This window comes from Benincasa hispida, chromosome 3 (assembly GCF_027475165.1).
Source record: "Benincasa hispida cultivar pf3 chromosome 3, pf3_genome.v1.1, whole genome shotgun sequence".
Lineage (NCBI taxonomy): Eukaryota > Viridiplantae > Streptophyta > Magnoliopsida > Cucurbitales > Cucurbitaceae > Benincasa > Benincasa hispida.
In genome coordinates this window covers 5,243,010-5,264,162 of record NC_143480.1, presented here as the reverse complement: position 1 = coordinate 5,264,162, position 21,153 = coordinate 5,243,010, and the positions used below count along the sequence as shown (strand labels likewise).

General features: G+C 30.9%; 2 protein-coding genes and 1 pseudogene across 2 annotated transcripts; 1 reads left to right on the top strand and 2 right to left on the bottom strand.

Annotated features, from left to right (window-relative positions):
* Window positions 1–3,075: 3,075 nt before the first annotated feature.
* On the bottom strand, window positions 3,076–3,973 carry LOC120073921 (uncharacterized). The gene has a single exon (XM_039026840.2). It carries the CDS (start codon window positions 3,822–3,824, stop codon window positions 3,381–3,383), a length of 444 nt encoding a protein of 147 aa, XP_038882768.1. The 5' UTR covers window positions 3,825–3,973; the 3' UTR covers window positions 3,076–3,380.
* A 3,782-nt stretch (window positions 3,974–7,755) lies between these two features.
* Window positions 7,756–8,815, top strand: LOC150036976 (uncharacterized; annotated as a pseudogene).
* Window positions 8,816–15,955: 7,140 nt separating this feature from the next.
* LOC120072816 (transmembrane protein (DUF616)) lies at window positions 15,956–20,836 on the bottom strand. The gene is made up of 4 exons (XM_039025328.2): window positions 20,472–20,836; window positions 20,187–20,399; window positions 19,544–20,107; window positions 15,956–16,613 (listed from the first exon to the last, which is right to left on the bottom strand). The coding sequence occupies exons 1-4, from the start codon at window positions 20,719–20,721 to the stop codon at window positions 16,246–16,248; spliced, it is 1,395 nt and encodes a 464-aa protein (XP_038881256.1). The 5' UTR covers window positions 20,722–20,836; the 3' UTR covers window positions 15,956–16,245.
* Between the last annotated feature and the right edge of the window lie 317 nt (window positions 20,837–21,153).

Sequence of the window (21,153 nt, the reverse complement as noted above, 5' to 3'; positions counted from 1 at the left end):
CTTGCCATAATGAAAATCCTCAATCTTCATCTCTTGCCTTCTATTGCCATCTTGATCGGCCTTGATTAATCCTTGATCATTCATTTGGGCATTATCAATTCTTCAAGTGGGTTTCAGCTAATTTCTGGCTTTTTTTTCCCTTTTTTCTTGCTATTTTAAAAATTTTCCCCTTCTTGAAAATGTGACAAATTAAAGAGTATAACATATGGTCTCCATATATATATATATATATAGAAGAAAAAAGAAAAACCATTATTTCTCTTCTTCTTTCTTGTTTCTTGTATATTATTTAGAATGTAATCCTCTCTTATTTGTGTCTAATATAGAAATTTAAGAATATGAAAAGTTATTTTCTTTAATTTTAATTTAAGAAGTGATTTTAGACAAAAGTTTAATGTTTGTGGGAGCATATTTTGTTTGATTTAATGAGGAGGAAATTAATAAAGAATGTGTGAATAATTAAATCTAGTAATTTTGAAGGAGGAAACTAGCTAGGAAAGAAGGCATGTGAAGTTGCTTGGGTTATTGGAATTTGATTTTCGTAGCGTGCACTTCATGCATGAAATGGGAATTGGCTTTTTTCGAGATGTACGTTCGTATAGATGCACACATCCAACACATTTTACACTTCAAATCATGTTTTCTTATTCTTCGATATTAATTTTTAAGGGGGCAAGAATCATTTTTTACCTATATATAATCGTGTTGGGAGATATATTAAACTTTTAATTTTATCATATTGTACCTTGAATATTTTTTATTTATCTTATACTTCAAATGTGTTGCAATTTTTATCTTATAAGAGACGTTTATTTGAAAAATAATATACGAATATATACTATTTGTGCCCTTACTGACTTACCACATATGTATGATCTGAACAAGAGTTGAATAGATTTGTGTTCACATTCGTGGGTTTTGAATGATATTTTTTCTTTAATTTTTTTAATTGGTAGACAAGTTTACCAAAAAAATTTAAAAAAACCGATAAAAATGGTATATTTATTTAAATCTAAGGTTCAAATGGATATAGAATTGAATGATTGGAGTATGAATTGCTACATCATGCTTATAAATTATTTATCTTTCTATTTTAGTATTTGACGAGTTTAAATAGTATTTTGATTTATGAACTACCACTACAACAAAAACGAGTTTTTATGACTTTAAAAAATTGTCATAAATACATTTCTTAACTTTTTTCTAATCTTTAAATCTGCTATAAAAAATATATAGATGACACACGAAAAATCAATTTTTTTTTTTTTTTGTTTCATGATTTTTCAATTCAGTCAGCAATAAATATTTGTTGACATTTATTACCTATCATAGTAACAATTTTTATGGCAGTTTATTTCATCTTAAATCTGTTTTGATATCCTATTTTTTACCTCATCAGACTTTTGTAAGAACATTCAAATGATTTTTCTGTTAAACTTTTTCTATTGTCTTGATATTGAATGAAAATCTAATGGGTGGCAGATAGAACAAAGAATCATAGCACTTTATTACTAAAAAAAAAACATAGCAAATAACCTCATTAAATATAATATAATTATTCAAACCTATGTTTTTTATTCCAATTGACTTACTTTTTCTTTTGGCAAAGTTAGGTTGCGTAAATGGTCCTAAATTTTAAAGAGCAAATATCCTCAATTTTCGGTTGTATCAAGTTAAATTCTAAATTAATAATTATATCAATGGATATTTCGGTTGTATAAAGTTAAATTCTAAATTAATAATTGTATCAATTAAAACTCTAAATTTTCTTAAGTGTATCAATTTAAACCTCAAACTAATAATTATATCAATTTAGACCCTCCACTTCTACATGTGTATCAATTTAAATCCTTCATCATGTTTTATTTAGATACATTTATGAAATATTAAGTTTTAGGGTTTAAATTTATATACTTATGAAAGTTCATGATTTAAATTGATATACTTATAAAAGTTTAAATCGATACAATTATTAGTTTAGGACAAAAATCGATACAACTATAGAGTTTAAATTGATATAATTATATATTAGTTTATGGTTTAAATTGATACAACTCCAAAGTTAAGAGATATAAATTGATATTTGCCCAATTTTAAATTTGTAACTTCAATCGTTTACTTTTTTTCCCCTCAAACACTTAAATACCTACTAAATACAATTTATAAATTGCAATAATGATAAAAGCAATAAATACTTTTGAAAGTTGGAGAATAAAGACATTTTTTTTAGAATCAAATATCTAATCTTGAAATCAATAGTATACAAGTAGGTTTGACTTACCTACCCATTTTAAAATAGTTGAAAGGTCCCCGAAATTGATTTTTATTTTTCTTATAGTTAAATAAAAGGGCCGAACCAAAAGAACTTAAACTCCATTCTAATCAATCGAACTAAAATTGGAGTTAAGTGCTTTATTTAGCCCAACTTTTTTTACCACAAAGGATTAGAAATACCAAATACGATTAATTAACACAGAAACTATTTCTATGCAAACAAGTTCATCCTGCTAGCCCTTCATTACTCCATCTACCAATAATATTCACACAAAGAAAATCAATCATCATGAACAAGAAGACACTCCATATTATAAGCATAGCAATTTACTTAGAAATCAGCTTTTGGCATAATCATATCATAAACTATAACATTATCTTCAGTTTAGGCTTCAAATTCTCAATATACTATATGGGTTGCTATCATTGAATATTGATTATCCCAATTTCCCACCACATAAGAACAAAACAAGATTTCAGTAAGAATTTTCCTAGTATGCTTCATTCTTTTTCAGGAAAATGAAAGATGCACATGGCTTATCACATACCACTTTTTTCACAGATAGGAGAGGAATTTCACCCTCTTAGTTTAAAGTTTTTGTGGTCCTCACTTTCTGGTTTTCAAGTTTTTCATTTGAATTACAGCAATTGAAGATAATCTGCTAAAACAGCTGGAAGATTTCGACACTAGTTAGTGTTCATCATTCAACAAGATCATTACTGAATTATGGAATTTCCATTTCTACCAAATCCAGGAGATGAAAGTCACCAGCACGATGATCAATTTGATGATCGGTTCGATTAGGTAAATAGGATTAGCAATGGTATATTTCTCAACAAAGTACATGGATTCTACAATTGAAATTTAATTCAGACTCAGAGAGTAATTCCTACTTCTGTAACGAAAACATCTGTAATTTCATTTTCCTCGAACCGAATTAAGATTATTTGAACTAAATTAAGCAGGAGATTTATGCCCTAGTTTTAAGTCAGTTTATTCCGTATCCATCATATATTATCAAATTATTCATGTTGAATGTATCCATACCCGAATTGACTCAGAGTTTTGAAATTCACCGATCCTTTAGTTCAATCCCTAAGAATCTTCACTTCTTCCGATCAGTTTCTTCTTCAATCAGAAACGCAGAGACCGGAAAGGACTTGGCAATTCCAGTCAGAGTACCGAAGGTGATCCTGCTCGTGTTCTGTTCATCAATATAAATATCGGAAACGGTAATCCAAAGAAAGAACTCCTTGCTCTTAACTCCGGTGAGACGGCGGAGACGACGCTCCTCGATGAAGGCGGTGACCTCGATATCGTACAAGACAGTGCGTCCGATGGCGGCGAACCGGTGCTCCTTTTTCTTCTGCTGCTTGAACCAAATGAAACCAGAGGTCTTATTGTAGCCGACCTCAAGGATTTCGTTTAAGGGGAGAAGGCCGCGAGGAAGAAAGAATTGATCGAGAAGTTCTTGAGATTTTTGCTTGCAGAGAGCGTCGCCGTTGTAGATCTCGGCGTCTGCTCTGTGAGTAGCAAGTTGCGTCGTCATTTTTCTGGTGTATCTTGACTTGGTAATTCTCCTTTGTCCAATCAAGGGTTTGTATTTATAGTCCGCTTTGGGTAGTTTGTGAGGTAGAAATTATTTGTACTTCATCTCTTAAAATTGAAAACTCACTATAGTTTTTCTCGATTCATCTCGTTCAAGATCGACCATCGATATTTATATCAGAATTTAACATCGAGAAAACAAAATACGTATGAATCCAGTAGTATCGTTACTAGTCTTTTTTGCAGCTTGAACTCTTTCACGTCCCACAGAAAATTCTCGTTTAGGCCGTCGAGATAGGAACTCCTATCTGTAGGACGGACTTTCAAGATAGAGATATACTAACGAAAAAAGTTAGTTCTATTTTGATCTTGATCTAACTACCAACCTATCAAAACTTATAATATTGTTCGAGATTTCATGAAAAGGTCTAAAACAATCGATGAGTTAGAAATGTTAATATTTTAACTAAATCTCGATGCTCGATTGTCCAAGATAGAATAAAAAAACTAATTTAATGAATTTTAAAAAACCATAGAATAAAAAAACTAATTTAATGAATTTTAAAAAACCATGCTAGTTTTAAAAAGTAAAAACTTGATAATGTTATTCTCGATAATTTTTTCTAATGATACTACGTTTTCTTTCAGCAGAATTAATACATAAATTTCAATTTAACGGTGACTAAAATGCGAAAATGTCAAATCAAATTTTCAACTTTTCAATCTCATCAAATTACCCCTCTTATGTTTTTTTTTTTTTTTTTTTTTTTTTTTTTTTTTTTTTGTGAAAGGATCAAATTACCCCTTAAACTTCATTTTCATCAAATCACTGTGATCTTAAATAGACTTCACTACTGTTGCAATATTTAGTTTGGATAAGTTTTCATTCAGAAAATTATGAATTGTAAAAATATATGTATGGTACATAATTAGTAAGATAAGAAAAATAATATTAAAAATATTTGTTAAAATTCGTTAATTAATTAGGTTGTCTGTCAAACTCATTTTACACGCAATTTATTTTTATTAGAATTAGTGAATTTACCTTTTATTGAATGGGTGAATTAGAGAAAGTTTAATATAAAATAAAAATTGCAGTATATTTCTACGTCTATGGTTTAACTTAGTCCAATAATAAAAAAAAAAAGTTCGCAGTGAAAGATCATTTGATTTGAAAATTTTAGAGATAAGAACTGTTTCTTCCCAAAAGAAAAATTAGGACACAATACCACTCTTCGAAAAGTAAAAATCTCTTGATTTTAAAAGAGTATATAAATATGTGTATGTTCACACCAGTCTTTTGGGAGATTAGATATCTAAATCTCTACTAATTGATCATCTAATTCTCTCAATTGAATGTGTACGCTTCATTTGAGGTAAGGAATGTTCGATTTCAAGAGTTATGGAATCTTCTGATTATTGATCTAATTCTCTATACACACTTTGGAGTTTAAAATTGGGGAATTGGAGTATATGGTGGAATTTGAGGTTTCATTCTGAAAAATGACAAAATCGCCCATGAATTGACTACATGATCTCGATTTTCTAAATCCCTGAATTGCCCTTGCCTTGTTCGTAGATGTTATTGTTGATGAAACTACAAATACCAGGTAATTTCAAAATAGAAAACAGGGTCGAGGTATATATACAGGGTTTGTTGATATTTATCAATGACAACTGCCCTCCTATCCTAATTTTGTTATGTAGTTAACATAATCTCTATATTGTAATTATATTATTGTTTTAGATTCTATTTAACTACTTTATGAATTTATCACACCTTAATAAAATATACAGATTTTTCGGACCTTTAATATTAATATTGTTGTTTTCAAAACTTATTAGAGAAATATTGTTGTTTTGAAACTTATTAGAGAAATATTGTTGTTTTGGGATTTCGAGGCTAGAAGTCGAGGGTTGAGGATTCGACTAATGTAGAGGTTGAACGTTGAGAACTCGACAAACAGAGACAAACATAGAATTAGGGTTGTCGAGGGTTGAAGTTTCTTCATACATAAGTAGAAACTTCAACCCTCGACAAGGAAAGAGAAATCTCGCTAATTTTGTGATGAGGATCTCACTCTAGAAGGGAATCTCGCTAATTTTGTATATTAGGTTGTCGAAGGTTGAAGTTCTGGCATACATAAGTCAAAACCTCAACCCTTGACAAGGAAGATAAGTGGGTGAAGCAGATTGTAAGAGAGAGCGAGATTGTAGGAGAGAGCGAGATCGAGAGAGCGAGATTGTGGGAGAGAGCGAGATTGAAAGCGAGACTGTAGGAGAGAGCGAGATTGAGAGAGCGAGATTGTAGGAGAGAGCGAGATTGAGAGAGCGAGATTGTGAGCGAGAGCGAGATTGAGTCTGCCACATGGATTAAACGGCCAACCAGTCAGCTGACGTGGTCTGCCACATGGAAATCGTCTTCACTTTATTTACTTTCCATAAGTCTGAAAAAGTGCATATATATCACCAAGCTGCCCCTGCTTCGATTCCATGCATTCATTGACGCATTCATGCCCTTCTGCCATAGCCTTAATGCCTTTTCAACCACCTTAAACCCGTGGGTCGAGTGTTTAACACTCGACCTACATCCTTTTAAACCACCATCTTCTTCATTTTTCCTCAATCACTCCCTCGATAATTTTTGAAGACTCACTGCCCTTGATTTTGCTCACTCCTCTCCCCTTGATTTGTTCACTGCCCCTTCATAGCTCACTGCCTCCTCACTGCCTTCGAAAATAAGCCTTCAAAATCATCTTCCTCTCCTCCCATTTCCATTTCCATTTCTCTTCTTGTATTTCGTTTAATACAAATTATTCTCACACAACTATACTGGTTCGTTACTCTACTAAATTTTTATTTTTTAAGAATAATTATAAAATTTATTTTTGTTCTTATATTATTATTTTTTTTTATAGATTCTAGTTTTTTTTTTTTAATTTTTTTGTAATTGTTGTCAGATAACAAATAACAGGAAAAAAGGGCGAACGGTGTCACTTTGAAGGAAAAAAGAGAACTACCGTCGAATCTGTGAGTTGAACTTATGATATTTGAAAAGTTTAGTTTATTCTTATGATATTTGATTTATTTAGTATTAACTTTGATGTTTATAGTGTTAAAATGTTTAGTTTATTGTTATGTTTAAGAAGTTGATATTTATAGTTTAATACAAAATTATTGTGATAGTTAACAAGTTTAGTATAGTTTCAAAATTTTAGTTTATTCATATGATATTTGATTTATTTAGTATTAACTTTGATGTTTATAGTGTTAAAATGTTTAGTTTATTGTTATGTTTAAGAAGTTGATATTTATAGTTTAATACAAAATTATTGTGATAGTTAATAAGTTTAGTACAGTTTCAAAAGTTTAATAATTTTAGTTTATTCATATGAAAATTATTGTTGTTATGTTTATTGTGATAAGTTGATATTTTCTAGTATTAACTTTGAAAATATAAAAATATAGTTTAAAATAGTTTGAAAAAGTTTAATTAAATTTAATTTTTTATTTTGTATTAAATTTGAAAGAATAGTTTAAAAAAGTTTACCTCATTTTAATTTGAAAAGTTTAGTTTGTTGTTATTTTTAAAATAGTTATAAAAAGTTTAATTTATTGCTATGTTTAAAAATAGTTATAAAAAGTTTAATTTATTGTTATGTTTAAAATGTTGATGTTCATAAAATTTTAAAAGTTTAATTTATTGTTATGTTTATAAACTAAAAAATTTAATATTTTTTAATATACTTTTTATAAAAAGTATAATACAAAAAATTGATCTTTGTCTTTTTTTTTTTAAATGCTTGAAATTTTTGTTGTTTACAAATGGTAATATGATTGATGGTATTGATGGAGTTGAGTATGACCAACCGCCAAGTGGAAGTTTTACCATAAATGTGAACAGTGAAATTGTATTTAAACAATTCATTCAAATGATTGGGATGTTACTTAGTGTAGATATGGGAGCAAATCGGATAGAAATAATATATAGACATCCCAATCTAGAACCATCAGGATCAATAAGATATATGTCATTCCCTATTTCGAATGCACAAGCTATAAACTTGATGTTCTCAATGGCAATGCCAGTGCCAAATGTAGTGCATTTGTATGTAAATGTAAATATGATAGGGGTGAATACTGATACATCATTTAACCAGTTTGAAGATCCAACTCAATGTATCGATCCTGATCTGGAGTCAGTTGCATCGCCATGTGATAATGAAGATATGGCGGATAACAACCTGTACAGAGACTTCAGAACAGAAACGGATGACGAATTTGAAGAGTTAGATTTCGATGGTCGTGAACATGAGATGCTTTTAGATACATTCAATGATTTGGATATGAATGTATTGGATAACATTCGGGAACATGACCCAATTGTAGCTCCTGTGGACGTTGACAATATGCAATTGTATAAAAGAATGATTTGTTAAGACAAGGAAATGCTACAACACGTGGTCAAATGTTTTGCTATAAAGTGTCATGCACCATACGAGGTTGTTGAATCTACACCGATGATTTGGACAATTCGGTGTAAGAAGTGAGAGAAAGGTTGCAAGTGGAGACTTCGTGCAATAAAGAAAAAATCGCATGGCTTGTTCGAGATCACTAAATATGATGAGCAGCATACATGTTTTTATTCAGAACTAAGTCAAAGTCACGTGCAATTGGATTCATCAATTATTGCACTAGAGTTCTGTGATGCCGTAAGAGAAAAACCATCTATCAGTGTGGCACAACTGCAATCCGACATTAAATCAAAGTTTGGATATCATGTTCCTTACCATAGGGTATGGGAGGGAAAAAGAAAAGCATTGGCTAAAGTATTTGGTGATTGGGATGAGTCTTACAAATTGTTGCCTAGGTGGTTATATATGGTTAAGCAGACCAATCCCGGAACACGAGTAGAGTGGCGAGTTAAAGAAACGCTTACTGAAGGCCATGTTATCCTAACTTCTGTATTTTGGGCATTTGGTCCTTGTATAGAAGCTTTTAATAAATTTTGGCCGATCATTCAGATAGATGGTACACACTTGTCCGACAAATATAGAGGAAAACTGTTGATTGCTACATCAATTGACTCGAACGGTCATCTACTTCCACTTGCGTTTGCCGTTGCTGATGAAGAATCCGTAGACTCATGGGGATGGTTTCTGAAACATCTGAGAGAAATTGTAACACACGAAGAGGTGTGTTTAATTTCAGATCGACATGCTGGTATAATTGCAGCAGTGAACAACCCAGCAATTGGTTGGACGGGACCGAAATGTCACCATCGTTTCTACTTACGACATATCGTCAGCAACTTCAATAAAAAGTATAAATTTAATTCATTGAAAAATTATGTTTATCGTGTTGAGTGTCAGTTTCAAATTCGAAAGTTCAACAAAGCAGTTGAAGATATCAAATGAATAAATCGGAGCTGTCTGAGTTTTTTTGACAACATTAGTTTAGAGCAATGGACTCAAGCACATGATGGAGGATTCAGATATGGGTGGATGACGACAAATCTATCAGAGTGCATAAATTGAGTCCTCAAAGGAGCTCGAATGTTGCCTATAAATGCTCTTGCTCAGATAACATTCTTCAAATGCGTGAACTATTTCGAGAAAATAAGAGAAGAAATAAGGGATGCATTGGAGCATCAAGATAAATACACCCGGTAATATTATATATATATATATATATATATATATATATATATATTAATAATAATTTATTTCAAACATATTTTATAATACTAAGTGGAGTAAAAATCCAGGTATGCACACGACAAAATAAATAAATGGGCTGCACGATCTAGTAAACATGAAGTACAATCATACGATCGGTATGAAGGTGTGTTTCATGTGAAGACCGGACGTCATAGTCTCAATGCCAAAGGAGGAAACGTTCAAATATTGAGGCTAAACAGGTCTGAGCGGTACTGTTCATGTAACAAGTGGCAAGCATTCGACATTCCATGCTCGCATTTTATGGCCGTTTGCTCACATTTTAACATGAACTACGAAGATTTTATTGAGGACTACTACAAATTGTCAACGTATGCTGAATGTTACTCTCCTCAATTTCAACCTGTACCGCATGAAGATTACTGGATCACGCACCCTAATATGCCCGTCTTACATCCTGATCCATCGTTGTTGAGAAAACCTGGTAGACCGAAAAGTTCACGTTATCACAACGAGATGGATTGGACAGAACCAGCCACTCGACAACGATGTGGATTTTGTAACCAGTTAGGACATAATCGAAGGAAGTGTCCTTCGTTACTAAGACGGGCTCCAGATAGTTAGGGATTGAAAAATAAATAATTTTGTTATTATATATTCATTTTAGTGTATATTCAATTTTTTAATTATAATTTATTGTATATTCAATTTTTTTATAATAATCTATTGTATATTCATTTTTTTTTTTATTGTAATCAATAAAGTTTTACATTATTCTTTACTCTCACACTTTTCTCTACTATTCAATTATAGTCAATTTTAATATATATATATTTTTCAGATCATGGCTTTAAACCCAGGACCTGTTGATCCCGATGTTTTGTACGACCAGTCCATTCATCGATCATATGTTGTATGGCGAGATCGTACTACTGGAGAAATATCTTGTAGACGTCGAGAGGCAGTTCTCCAGCGCACTATCCCGCTCCACCCTCGAATACTACCGCTACTGCGCACATCTGGATTCTATGGGGTTGCCAGATTAGGATTTATTCAGTTGACTGGCATCTGATCACAGCCTTGGTCGAGAGATGGAGGCCCGAGACGCATACATTCCATATGTCTGTTGGAGAGTGCACTATCACTCTACAAGACATAGAAGTGTTGTTGGGGTTACCTGTTGACGGTGAGCCGGTCACCGGAGTGATGTACGATGACTGGTTAGAAGTTTGTCAACTGTACCTCGGTGCGACCCCACTGCCGACAAGATTAAAGGATCGAGGTTAAGTTTAATATGGTTAGGAACACAATTTCGTGAGCTCACAGATGATGCAGACGAGGAAACCGTCATAAGATATGCGCGAGCATATATACTACAAATGATGGGTGGAAGTCTGTTTTCAGATAAATCAAGTCATTTTGTTCACTTGATGTTCCTGCCACTGTTAGCTAACCTCCATGATGCGGGGCGGTATTCGTGGGGTGGAGCATGCTTGGCATGGTTGTATAGACAACTATGTAAAGCAACAAGACCTGAGGTTCGAGAGATAGCTGGGCCTCTCATACTTTTGCAACTATGGGCTTGGGAGCGATTTCCAACAATGGCTCCACAGCTACATCATGTTAATGACGCTCAGTTAGTTGGACGAGCCTACGGTTCTCGGTATGTTGTTTTAATTCAATTTAATTTTTATATCACTGATCTAGTTAATTTAAATTCTAAATTATCAATTTAAAAATTTAGGTAGAGAGACAAATTTTGTGTGACTAGGACAGCCACACATGTAGTCAACCAGTATAGATACATGTTTGATCTGCTTCAACCTGAACAGGTACATTACACTAAATCTAATTGATTATTTTATTCACATTTTTATTGTATTTGTCTTTAATATTCTCTAATATAATATTTTGTGTTTCAGGTTATTTGAGAACCGTACAAAATTATTGTGCATACTTTACCTAATTTTTGTACGAATGGTCAAAACATATGGCGGACGATGAGTCCTCTCATATGTTTTCACATTGGTGAGTGGCATATTCCTGACAGGGTGATGAGACAATTCGGTTTTCAGCAGGATATCCCATCGCCTTGTAATACTGAACCCGTACTGCATGATATTGACCTAAGGACTGAAGATTGGTCCGAAAAAGTTGCACATTTGGTAGTGCGATGGCACTATCGTGCAAGGTTTATTTCAGTGGGGGTTTTTCTTGAACAGTTTGACACAGATGTCACTCCAGAATATATTCATTAGTATAATAATATCACAAGGCGTACGTCACTCGTCCGGGAGCAGCTGTGAGTCATTTGGTAAATGAATGAATATTATCTAATTTTTTTTAATTTAAATTTATTTTAAATATTGTCTAATTATTTTATAATTCACAGAGATTGAACAACAGTAGACTCTGTGAGGTTACGAATGATCCGAACCAGGTTCTTGCTATATGTAGTGACAACCAAAGCTATATGGAGGAAATTCATTATATGTACGATATACCTATTGTTCCTCCACCAACTCCTAGACGTAGAGGACCTGTTCGGGAAGAGGATGAGTTTGATGAGGTTGCACATAATGTGGAAGAGTTGCCCCCTATGACGCAGACGCAGAGTCAAACTGATTATGTTAGTCCGATGATGATGATGCCAGCATTTGGTTCAGGACATTATGACTCAGAGACTGGTCCTTCGTCTTCATACGTGCATGGACATGGTCGGGGTCGTGGAGAGCATAATGAATATTTATATTATGAAGTGCCTGCAGAGGTACCAGAGCAACATCAAGAAAAACCCGAGCAACCTCAAGTTCGAAGTCGACGACGACAACCAGCTAGAAATCGACGACATCCGCCTTGTGGGACACATTGATTTTTGTAATTATTTTTATATAAATGAGATATTTAATTTACATTTTTTTATTTTTATGAGTTATTATTATTTTCAATTTATTCTTTTTAGAGTTTAAATAAAATAATAAATTTTTTTAGTTTTTTTTTTATAAAATGGAAAATTAAAAAAAAAAAGAAAAAAGAAGAAAGGATTAGAAAGAAGGTGGAATGTGTAATAATTAAAAAGGAAAAAAAGAGGAAAATTTGTACAGTATTCTCGCTCTCTATCAAAATCTTGCTCACGATCTCTCTCAAACTCTCGCTGTCTCTCATAATCTCACTCTCGAATTTGATTAGCTCGTTAGCTCGTTAGCGACAAAAAGAAGGAGACTCATTAACTCGTTATTTAGTCAGACTTGCTGAGATGACAGAATCCGTTTGAAAACAACAATATTTTTCTAAAAAAAAAAAAAAGAAGGTCGAGGGTTCAAAATTCGACCTATCTAGGTCAAATTTTCAACCCTCGACTTATTTAAAACAACAATATTTTTACAAATAGTTTGAAAACAACAATAGTTTCCTAAATAGTTTCTAAAAGTACAATATCCTTTTAATTTTCCCCAGATTTTTCTACCAAATTTATATTTGAAATATTCATATATGATTAAAACTTATTTTATCCATATATTTTATTCAAATTTATATATCGTTTTCATAATTGTATACATACATTTTTAATGAATTAGCGGTATATTTCTCATATTTTTAATAAATTAGTTGTATATGTTATTTTTTATATTATTTTAACATTTTGAGAAAAAAAATATCACTTTCTAAAAACATGATCATGCGTTGATTGCACAAGAATATTGTTGCTCTATACATTGCCATAACTTTTGTTACTTACCCAAAGGTTTCATCGATTTAAGTTTTTTTGTGGTTTCTTTAACAAACTGCTGTTTTTGTTATGACTTTACAATTAGGATTTGATTTAAAATAAACCAATCTTTTCTCCATTTTTTCCTCTTTTGAAATTTAAATTTATTTTTAATATAAAAATTAGAGTTTGATTACTACTCCACGAATTGATTTAAAATAAACCAATATCTTTCTCATTTTTCTCTATTGATTTAAATTAGCTATTTGTTTTGATTTAACCACTTTTTAAAAATATTCCGAATTAATCAATATTTAATTTGTTTTATCACCATTTGGATTTTAATTTATAATACATCTTTTTTTAGATTTTATATATTTTATTCATTTTTTATTATGCTAAATTCATATTAAATTTTTTTAATTTTAATTAGGGTTTTACAAAATATTTTATACACATTATCATCTAATAAACTGTTACATTGATCATTTTTTGTATTTTTTAATTACCTTTTATTCATTATCATCTTATTATATTATTACATCATTAATTTGTTTTTTTTTGACAAACAAATAAGTATTCACTTTTCTAATCTTTCTGTTTTTGCTCTTATAAAAATGAAATTATGAATAATAAACGAACCCCTTCCTGATTTTTCTCCCCGAATTATATTTGAATTTATATTTTATTATCAAATTAGATTTTATTTAGCTACTAATCATTTTTTTTAATCAGAATAAACAAAAACTTACTGTTTTTTCTCTCCAATTTATATTTGAATTTATTTTTTATTATCAAATTTGATTTTATCCAACTAACTTTTTATTTGTTTATATGTTTGTTACAAATTCAATTGTATCTAAATATTTTTTTATTATTGTTATCAAATTAATTTGATTTTTTTCTTTATATTTTTTATGTTTTCAACTTTTCATATACAAACATGTAAAAATGGCTTATTGAACCTAAAAAAACAAATAAATGGGAATATTAATATTATTATTATTATTATCATCATCATCATAATTATTATTATTTATTAAAAGAAGATAACAAAAAACACTAAATCTCATCTTCTTCACTTAGCCGTCCCAAAATCTCATTTTTTCCTATGCAATCTCATGTCTTTGATCGTTGGTTTAGCAACTCTTTCTTGAATTCCATCATCTTGGCTAGCTTTTAACGACCACTCTCACCAGGTTACCGACCTTTTATGCCTTGCTTCTACTTTGAACATCATTTTCAACAATAATGTTCTGGGATTAATAGTGTTTAAAGTTGACATTCAAGTTCCAATGAGCAAAATGGTTACGATGAGACTCCCTAAAACTTGTTTGGTGTCAAAAGCAATCATACTTCCAATGGTCACATCGTCATGAAGTTGCAATTCCTTCGCATATTCATTTGCCAACAACAACTTTATTGGTAAAATCAACTTTGCTCTTTCTCACTTTGGAGGAAGTCCATTGTTGTATAGATCCATAAGTTTTCAATGACCCCCATGGACTACTCGTCATCTTCCCTTACATAAAGGACCATATTGGGTGATTTTTAATTTTTCTTCTAGAATGTTTAGTTACTATGTATTTGTGGTTCTAGAATGTCTAAGTAGACTGTACTTGTGGTATTCGTGTTGTTTTTGAAGGAGTGTATCTCTACATTTTTATTTGTATTTAATTTTGTTGTTTTAGGATAGTTTTATCATTTACTAATTAGTATTTTTTTTATTATATAAATTCGTTTTGCTATTTTTATAATTTTGGAAATTTTTTTGTCATTGTTCCAAATGAAACTTTAAAATTTGTTATTTCTCTTGTCGGCCCTTTAAAATTTCTGACCCTTCAAATGAAAGAGAATTCTTCTATTTATAGTGTCATCGAGTGAACTTTGTTGGTACATGAACTTGGTCATTGGACCCAACTAATTGGATTTGGGCTTTAATTGCCATTTAGGTCAAATTGAGCCTATTTTTTTTTTTAGCTCAATTGGACTTTGACCCAGATTTTAATATTTAATTGAACCAAAATAATTACTTTGATCCAACAAACAAGACGAGAACACAATGACATTATTAGGATTGGCTAGTTCTTGTCTTCAATTTCAATTTGAGACACATGTCAAACATTAATTTGATAAATGATGTGATAATTTGTGATTGGGTCTAAGATTTTTCATTCAACAAAAAAAATCCATCTAAATGTGTAGTTTATAGTATTGTCTTTTACAAATGTTTCAAAACTATCAATTGAGTATGAATCGATCTAATAGAATATTGGGCAAAAATTTAGACCAAATATTGCCACATGGGCTCCATGCCCTAATTTTCTTTCAAAGTTTAACGGATGTTTACTTCAATTGTAATTTTGAAAAAATTGTGATGCAACTTTGGGGAGAAAACGAGTATTTAAAAAAATAAATAAAATAAAGGCAAAGTTAAAGTTTTTTCTTTTTTTAATTTTAATTTAGCGCTATTTTTTTGAGTTCATCGATACGGAATCTCTCTCAGTTGATAGAAGAAAACAAATCTTTACACGATTATCAGTCATAAGATCACAATTAAGACTACAATCAGATAAGTTATTATCTATATTGATAAAATATCTATATTTTTGCCGTAACAAACATGACTCGATTGACAAATATATGTGTTAGCAACTAAAAAGTTGTAATCTAAATCTCTTATTTTTTTGGTACTAAAAAAAATTCGTAGATTGATAAGAAAGTAAAATTAATGAGTCAATGAAATAAGAACAATCCATGATCATTTCTCTCATAACCAACATGAATTACTACTCTCAGGTAATAGTCCCTTAAATCAAACACTCGATAAATAATTTAAATATGTACAACTGAAAAAATAATTTTAATATAAAAGCGACTAGTTCATAGCTCCCAAACGGCGTCGTATGAATAGTAATAGAAGAAAGGAAATGAGAAAGATGTGGAACGGTTGACCCGTCAAACTTTTCCTAATGACCTTTCTGCGCTCTGGGGAAAAGAACACGTGGCAGATGGCAAAGGACAAAAAGGTGAAATCAAGAAACATCACCTTCACCCCACATCTGGAGAAGATAATTTTGGCACTTGCTGCAACAGCTACCATTGACGTACGACAAATCAGGGCCGGCCCTTTTAGTTCGTTTGGGCTTGGAAATGTGGGGGCCCAATTCAGGCCCACCATATCGTTTATTTTTGAGATTGTGCCTATATTCCAAAGCAACTTGTTCGAAAACTTCTCCTTCAAACATGTTGATTTTGATGGGTGGGGTCAAATGATCTCTCACAAATGCAAAAGCCAACTGGTCTCTTGGGTTGAAAGCTTCCAATTCGTTGAACAAAAGGCATGAGAATAGGTTGCTTCCCCTTCCATGTCTCCTCAAGATCAAAGCACTATCGGGTACATCTGTATAATTCCTCTCCCAAAATTAAATATATGAAAAATATACGTCGCTCGATAACCATTCAATTTTTAGTTTTTTAAAATTAAACATTCTAACACTCTTTTCATCTCTAAATCTCTTGCTTTGTTATCTAGTTTCTACTTATGTTTTTTAAAACTAAGTCAAGTTTTGAAAAAAAAATGTTTTTAAAAGCTTGGTTAGCGTTATTAGAATTTGGTTAAGAAGCGATTATTTTATTTGAGAAATATGAAAATCATGTTAAGAAAATGAGATAAAATATACTTAATTTTCAAAACTAAATGATTACCAAACGGACACAAATAATTTATTAGCAAAATATTTTATATCATGTGATATTAATATACTGTATATAGCAACTAATGAGAGAGAGAGAAACTAGAAATCTTGTGTTTTGAATACATAAAGCATTGAAAGATGGAGCTTCGAGAATCTCTAAAGTGATATTGAAAGAGTAGATTGTCCACTAATAGCAGAGTTGAACAAAACAAAAAAGAATAATAATAATAATAATAATAATAATAATAATAATAATAATAATAATAAAAGAGTTAAGTAGACTTCAAATAAAAAAACAAAGAGAAATAGAGTAGGTCTTCAGAATTCCATGTGGCTCACAGGGAGACCAATATTCTTATCATGGAGAAATTATCTGCTCCCATTCCATGCTCCCAATAACTCTCTCCCTTTTGTTTTTGTTCTTCTACCAAACCCACAATTTTGTTTATTTTTTTTTTTAAAAATCAATCTACATTCTTTATAATTATTTTTGAGCTCAAGAGAGCTGGATTAAAATTTTAGTCGAAAAAATATATATTAATTATTAATTGTTAAACTTAAGTTAACTATAATTAATGGGTATACAAAGGTGAGCCTAGTACTTAAGAGATTTTTAATTCGAAGTTTCCTAACTCTATTGTATTAATATGTATAAAAGAAAAAACTACAGCTAATGTGTCCTTACCTAAGTACAAACTCCTACTTTTTTCTTCTCTCTTTTTTAAAGTACAATAAGACAAATTCATCTAATAAACTTATTAAATCAACGATAATAAGAACATAATTCAAAATTATTATAACTTCTTAAAATTTATGGACTAAATAGAAACATGTTCAAAATACATGAACTTTATGATTAAAAGTTATTCTAACGTTATAACGCATTAAAAAAACAAAATTGTAGTTCTTATTTGCTATTATGTACCCATTGTTTCTTACTTTAGGAGTTTTGAATGGCAGATTACATTTATGAATTTGATAACATATAGTTTTGATAGATATGATTATTAGGTTAAAAAAAATCTTGGATTGAAAGCAAGAAAGCCGTGAGAAAGGGCATGATATGCATGAGACGTAATTCACAAGGCATAATTACAAACATACAAAAGGCAAAGACAAAAGTATGGGCATTGAAATAATATCTTAGAGGCTTCTTTTGGCTTAATTAATCCAATTCATTTCACAGCAAAATGCAAGCGGACAAATTTACGAAAGAGAGTTTCGATTGGAATCTTTCTATGCTTTTTTTAGGTTCATTGCCAGCTAAAAATAAAAATAAATCCAGGGTTGGATGCTTTGTTTGTTTGAACAAAAGAACAGAATTTGGTTGACTTAAATTAAACCATCAAATGCTATATTTGAATATTAGATTTACACAAAGTAAAGAAAAATAAAATCAAAACTTTACTTTTGTTACTATAACCTAACCTCTTTAAATTTCCAATGGGACGTTTATTAAAGTATGAAGTATTTTGAAATCAAAACAAACTTTCTAACCCACTAAATATTAATTTGATATTTTTTATAATAATTTTTAAAAACATATATATCTCTTTTGCTTAAAACACATCCAAGTCTATACTTGATAAATAAAAATCACCCTCTGCGTAAAAAAGGAAGAGAAAAATAACTCCTCCAGTTTCAAATTAACTAATTTTTTTTTTTTTTTAAAAAAAGTTCCATGAACCACTTGCACCCCTCCAAGTTTCATTAAGGAGATTTTAGAAATAAAAAAGATAAAAGAAAAATTATTTACAAATATTCTTTGATGGAGATTGATAGACTATTAGTGTTTTTTTTTTTTTTGCTATTTCTTTAAATAGTTTGACATTTTTTCTATTTGTGAAAATTTTTCTTTTATAAATTTAGGCATGTTTGAGATTTATTGTTTCTAGTTATCTAAAACCAATTTTGATGATATGAAAATTGCATTTAAAAGTAAAAAAAAAATGAAATATTAAATAATTTTTTAGCTATTGGAATTATGCTTCAAAATAATTATATACATGATATGATAAAAGTTATTTTAACAAAGTCAAAACCACTTCCAAACATGTACTTAGGTCCTTAGGTCGTTTGGATTTATGAGGATTATGGCTAGAGAACTATATGGTTTTTTTTTTTTTTTTTTTTTTTTTTTTTTTTTTTTAATATGTAGCTTTTGTAGTACAACCAATACAAAGATGAAAATTAAACCTATGGTTAGTACATGTCAATTATCATTAAGTTTATCTGGTAATATATAATTGAATATGATAATATTTGGATGCATCCAAGATGCACCTATCTCTATGCTTCTCTCTCCTATCACTCACACCAAAAAAAATAATTACAATATTTTTAAATAATAAATAAGAATAATTTACCACATATCAAATTATAATTCGACAATTTGGTGAGAAGCATACAAATAGGTGTTCCTAGGATGCACAAGTATTTTTCAATTGGATATTACAGAGCTAATTAAAAAAAAAAAAAAATTGTGTAAGTTATGCTTAGTTTGTGAGTTAAAGATTGATAGGTATGTTTGACCTTTAAATTCCAATATAGACAATATTTGTAGGGAGCAAAATAAGCATAAAAAATATTGTATTATGAGAGAAAATGTAAGCTAGAAGTTAAAATGAGAAATTACCTGTGGTATAGGGAAGCTTATTAGGACTCCATGGTTGCAAGCCATTTTCACAATAAGTTTCCATTTGCTTCTTCAAAGAATCAACATCCCACCATTTCTTCCACCTTGCAGTTGCCATAGCCTCTTCCATAGTATGAATATAATATGGATGTTTAGAAATAGCCATATCTGCATTCTCAGTGATAATCAACGAATGAATCAACAACAATGGATCCACCATTAACTGAAGCTTCGCATCCACCCATATACTGAATTTAGAATTTGGAAATAGTCTATGAACTAAATATTTAGGTATTACGCCATTCATTGCCGGATTTTCGTACAGATTCTTGCTAGAAACTCTCACAATTCTCCAAGCCCCAATTATATCAGACGACGAGTTTTTTCCAGAAATTATCTTGTGATTTTCCAATCCTTTCACTGTTGTTTCATCAACAAACATGAAAAAACATACGCTACCCAAAGTTTTCGATCCAAGACCTCTCGGTTGCCGAATTTTATCATGATCGTTGAAAATCGCCGAAACTACAACCACACCGTTACAACTCTCCATAGCAATCCGGTCTGAAGGAGGGAAAAAAATCGGTTAAAACGATTCAAAAACACACGAACGTCAAAAAATCGCATCAGAAATTCGTAATACCAGAATCACTGACAGGAAATTTCTTGAGGAATCCACAAGGAACCGGTACGTTAGTGGTATCATAATCTCGATAATCGAAGAAAGAAAATCTCCTCTCGGCAGTGAAATTGCCGCCGAAAGTGTCGGAATTAGCGAGGAGATACCTCAAATTGGAGGATTGCGACGAAGAACTCGACTGCATTTCATGGATCTCATTGAAAACCATCCAATAATCTGAAACAGGGAGGGAAAAGAAATGAGAGAAGAAAAAAGGGAATGAGAATGGAGAAAGTTCGAGAGTATTACCTGAGAAGAAAACAGGGGAGGAGCAAGAGGAGCGGAGAGTGGGAATGGCGTACTTGTGTTCGCCATAGGAGGAGGGATAAGAGAAGAGAGGGAACTGAATGGGATCGAAGGGAGAAGAACGGAAGAGGCATTTGGAAGAAGAGAAAGAAGTGTAGAGAGCGAGGAAGATGGAGGAAAAAAGGTAAAGCAGAGAGAAACAGAGGAGTTTTGATTGGAAAAGCAGAGGAGACGACCATCCTGGCTTTCCCATAGCCTCTGGATTTCGATTTTTCACATCAATTTTCTTTTTTCTTTTTTCCCTTTATATATATATATTTTTTCTTTCTTCGTCGTTTATTGCCTCACTTCACTCCCTCACCTTCTCTTCAGTGCGACAAAAACTATAACCGTTTCTGTTTTTATGAAATTCACAACTTTATTAGTATTAAATTAAGTTTGTTTTCACGTATACAAAAATGAATCAAAATATTTATAAATATAGTAAAAATTTATTATTTACGATAAACTACGATCTATGTCTACGTCAGATAGTAATCTATCACAAATGAATTGTGACATTTTATTATTATTTGTAAATATTTTCAGTAATTTTATCCTTTAAAATAATTTTTTACTAAATTACAAATTTACTACCTAGATTTTTTTAACAGAATAGGAAGATTTTTCTTTAATTGAGTTATGT